General features: G+C 41.6%; 1 protein-coding gene across 1 annotated transcript; it reads right to left on the bottom strand.

Moving 5' to 3' along the window:
* Positions 1-841: 841 nt before the first annotated feature.
* On the bottom strand, positions 842-4,172 carry SARC_11704 (hypothetical protein; the record flags this gene model as incomplete). Its single annotated transcript, XM_014294203.1, has 5 exons — positions 3,849-4,172; positions 2,904-3,245; positions 1,793-1,883; positions 968-1,176; positions 842-904 (listed from the first exon to the last, which is right to left on the bottom strand). The coding sequence occupies exons 1-5, from the start codon at positions 4,149-4,151 to the stop codon at positions 842-844; spliced, it is 1,008 nt and encodes a 335-aa protein (XP_014149678.1). The 5' UTR covers positions 4,152-4,172.
* Between the last annotated feature and the right edge of the window lie 943 nt (positions 4,173-5,115).

Raw genomic sequence — 5,115 nt, 5'->3', positions numbered from 1 at the left:
TATGTATGTATGTATGTATTTATGTATATGGTATATAGCCAACTATATCCAATCCAATACATGCCCAAAGACGACTGTTTGTGCTGACATACCTACGAGATTCTCCCCTTCAGCCACTTCATAGTGTTCTTTGAAGAAGTTATTGGCGCTCTGCTGAAATTCAGATGCAACATCCGCTTTGACCCACCTCTCATTATCGAGATACATTTGTAGTTGCGTCTGCGTTTAACCGTTTAATTGTACTTCGTTTGGTTAGAGATATCAAAACGTATTTGGTTTGCGTTTAAGTGGTGCATTGCGTGTACTGTGGAAACTTGAGTGTTGGGTAAATAGCAACCTTTACGTACGCGTGTGTGGCTTAGTTGAATACGTTGACGCTAGTGTCGGGTGCGGCACACGACTTTGTGCGGAAAACTGTGGCAGATTTAACGCATATGAATATGAGAACATGAGAGACTTTCACCCGTGAACGAGTCGCATACAGTCAAGCGGGGCAGTGCGTATTGCGATACAAGGACTGTTGTTGTCTGAAATACAATACTATCAGTTTATAGTGCTACTAGTTTGAAATACTATTACTTTCTAATACTTTTCCTTTCTAATACTAATACTTTCTAATACTTTTCCTTTCTAATACTAGTACCTTCTAATAATACTAGTTTATAATACTATTACTTTCTAATAGTTTTCTGTTCTAATACTATTACTACCTAACACTATTACTACCTAACACTATTACTTCCTAATACTATTACTTCCTAATATTACTACTTTCTGCGGTGCTCATCGGTACACCTCTCGCCATCATCGCCCAACCGCAGCTTTAACCAGCGTCGCATCTTTACGCCTGCGCCACACCGAACACCACACCCACACCCACACCCATCGCACATGGATTAAGCTCCTGCTACCTACCTACTTCCTCTTATGGTAATGAGCGAACAATATCTTGCACATTGCTACCTACCTTCTTCCTTTTATGGTAATTAGCAAAGAATATCTTGGACATAGATATTAAGTCTCCCCTGAGCCCGGGGGTGCTGCGGGGCACTGCGTCGTCTGTGTGGGCCACAAAGTCACACATGATGCGATACAGCCGACTGAACTGGTCGTAGCTGAGTTTGGGCAGCAGATCTGACCGCAGCTGCAGCAACTTCGCACAGCGCACGTGCATGACTGGGAGGGGATGGCGGTTTAGAGGTTTAGGTTTTCAGGGTTTTAGGGTTTTAGGGTTTTAGCATTTAGAGATGAGATGGGAGGAGATGGGATGGGATGAGTTGGGGTGAGGGGGTTACATTGGGAAGGGAGATGCGGATATGGCTCGGTGATTGGTGCATATTTACATAGCTGCTGTGCATATTTACATGGCTGCTATCCAGACACCAACAATTGGACAAATGTACCTGAGGTACATTGGACAGGTGCATAGACTTTGGGCCCATAAAAGGTTGGACGGAGAAGGAGCAGGGTCCCAAAAAAGGGGGTACATATATACATACACACATACATACATACATACATACACACACATACATACATACATACATACATACATACATACATACACACACACATACATACATACATACATACATACATACATACTTACATATATACATACAACCGTATATAGTCTATTTTAAAAGGAGAGCCATGAGAGAGGGTGTATATAAAGATATATAGGCTGGTCTTTGAATTCGCACTTGGAAATAGGATCTTATTCATAAGCTATTGCTAGGTGGTGAGCATTCACAATACAGTGTGTGTGTGTGTGTGCTCTGTTATAACTCACCTTCCGATGCGCCGCAAACGATGTCTGAGCTGACTCTCATGATAGTGTCCACGTAGACGTTCTTCTCGGCACCTGACCTGTAGAGCGACTTCTGGGATAGATGTATGTAAGTAGGTGGATATGTAGTTAGGTGAGTGTTTGGTTTACTGGATGCATGTATGTATGTAAGTATGCATGTATGTATGTATGTATGCATGTATGTATGTAAGTATGCATGTATGTATGTGATTATGCATGTATGTATGTAAGTATGCATGTATGTATGTAAGTATGTATGTATGTATGTAAGTATGCATGTATGTATGTAAGTATGCATGTATGTGCTTAGATGAGTGTCTGGTGTGCCATACATTTGTGCATGTATTAATGTCTCGTCCTGATCCATCACATGTAGATGTCTTCATATGAGTGTGAGATTGGGCCTGTGTGCCTGCGTGGTCTGTTCGTATCACTACACATGCATACAAGAAAAGAATCACAAACACGCACACAGACACGCACACACCCATACATATACACATGTGTATAAGAAATGGTCACAAACACACACAGACACGCAGACATCCATACAAGTACACATGTCCTCCTAACCCTGCCTACTTACATCTCCCGTGGCTGTATTTGTATTTGTATATGTATTTGTATTTGTATTTGTATTTTTTTTGTATTTGTATTTGTATTTGTATTTGTATTTGTATTTGTATATGTATATGTATTTGTATTTGGATTTGGATTTGGATTTGGATTTGGATTTGGATTTGGATTTGGATTTGGATTTGGAATTGGAATTGGATTTGGATTTGGATTTGGATTTGGATTTGGATTTGGATTTGAATTTGGATTTGTTTTTGTATTTGAATTTGAATTTGAATTTGTATTTGTATTTGTATTTGTATTTGTATTTGTATTTGTATTTGTATTTGTATTTGTATTTGTATTTGTATTTGCAGGGATGTGTAGACCATATCCCCCTGTGTTAGCCACTCTGCCTTTTGTGGGTATGGTGGGTCTGCTCGGACCACTACACATGTATATAAGAAAAGAATCACAAACACACAAGCACGCAAACACCCATACATGTACACAGGCTCTCCTAACACTGTTTACTTACATCTCCCGTGGCTGTATTTGCATTTGTATTTGCATTTGTATTTGCATTTGTATTTGTATTTGCATTTGTATTTGCATTTGTATTTGCAGGGGTGTGTGTACCGTCTCCTCCTGTGTGGGTGCTGTTTGCTGTGGTGGGTCTGGTGGGTCTGGAGAGTGATCCATTACACTGCTGAGGCCCATTTTCATTCGTGTATGAGCCGTGTGTGCCGCTATGGCTGTTGCTGTGGCTGTGGCTGTGGCTGTGGCTGTGGCTGTGACTTGCTAGCACCTGGAAGGTTGCGTTGGTGATGACTTCGTGGGCTATGGACACGTTGGACAGTAGGGTGTTTAGCATGTTGAACTGCAGAAGGAGGAGAGAGAGGGGATCTTAGGGTTTAGGGTTTAGGGATTAGGGTTTTAGGGATAGGGTTTTAGAGTTAAGGTTGGGGGGGGAGGTATTAGTACGTGTACGATGGTCGTGTGATAGTGTTAGGGTTTGGTGTGATAGTAGGTATTTAGCATAGCATGTGTAGCTGCCGGCGACAGAGGGTGGCCCATACCATCGCACCAGTAGAGATCTGGATGAGGTCATAATGTGAAGGAATCAGTCGGTGCGCTGAACGGCACCAGGGTTTAGGGTTTAGGGTTTACCAAGGCTACAACTGACACCAGAAGACTTGTACTACGCTTCAGCCTTATGGTCTCCGGATCGGGTTTGTTGCCGTCAACTCTCATCAACCACATTAAATACAAAGTACATAAACCAATCCACCCACCCCATCCCACACACCCATGACATGCACATACACCTCATAATACATCAACTCAATCCACACAGCATAGTACATAAGCACCCACCCACCCCATCCCACACACCCTTGACATGCACACTCACCTCATGACACATCATAGTACATAAACACCCACCCACCCCATCCCACACACCCATGACATGCACACTCACCTCCTGGAACATTAACTCAATCCACACATCGTAGTCCATGCGGCGCATTTGTTCGGTGAGTGTCGTCCTCTCATCCCCTCCCACAGCCCCTGCACCCACTCCAGCCGAACTCGTGCGCGCGTGCGACTGTTTGAGACCCCCCAAAACACCCACATTAAGACCACCCCCATTAAGGCCCCCCCCACACGCGCCGTCTCCGAGACCTCCTAACTTTTGTCTGTATGGAAAGGTTTTAGGGCTTAGTGTGTAGAACTTGATGTGTATATTTGTGATTAAGTACCGAACTTCTGTCTGGATGTACATATATAGACTTCGGATTTTGGGGATAAGAAACCTACACTACAGTCTGCGTGAGAATGTAATCCAATATCAGTTGTAGGTAAATACTTTTAATTATAAATAGATGTACCTACACACACTCACTATATATTGTAGGTAGAGACTACTGATTATATGTAGGTGTACCCACATCACAGATTGCCAAGCTCACTCTCTGTTGTAGGTAGAGAATAGAGTATAAATGTGTACCTACATACACTCATTATATATTGTAGGTAGAGACTATTAAATGTATGTATGTTCGCCCTCACATATGGACACTCTCACTATATATTGTAGGTAGACACTATTGATTATATGTAATTCACCATCACATATTGTCACACTCACTATATGTTGTAGGTAGAGATTATTGAGTATATATGTGTACCTACGTACACTCACTATATATTGTAGGTAGAGACTATTGACCATATGTAAGTTCAACACTCACTATCTGTTGTAGGTAGATATTATTGAGTATATAAGTGTACCTAAATACACTCACTATATATTGTAGGTAAAGACTATTGAATATATATAAGTTCACCATCACATATTGTCACACCCACTATCTGTTGTACGCAGAGTCTACTAGAGGGCTGCCACAATCTTCCAACACGGTACACAATCAGTCTACAACACACCAGCCAATGCGTATGAAATTACTTTCCTTCCACCAAACTATGCAGATCACAAAAGTGCCGCTCAGCGAAATGTAAGCTGTTAAGAGGCTCTGTAAAGGCCGTGGCTATCGCATACCAACCCACAACTCCCCATTGCGCGTCGTTAGAAGTAGCAACCCACCCATCAGATGATAGGATATCGACACACACTTATACACTTGCAATGATTCTTGTGCGGGATATATATATATATATATATATATATATATATATATATGTTGTATATATATATATATATATATATGTGTGTGTGTGTTAGTTAT

The sequence above is a fragment of the Sphaeroforma arctica genome (assembly GCF_001186125.1).
Source record: "Sphaeroforma arctica JP610 unplaced genomic scaffold supercont1.1831, whole genome shotgun sequence".
Lineage (NCBI taxonomy): Eukaryota > Ichthyosporea > Ichthyophonida > Sphaeroforma > Sphaeroforma arctica.
This window is presented reverse-complemented; position numbering and strand designations above follow the sequence as displayed.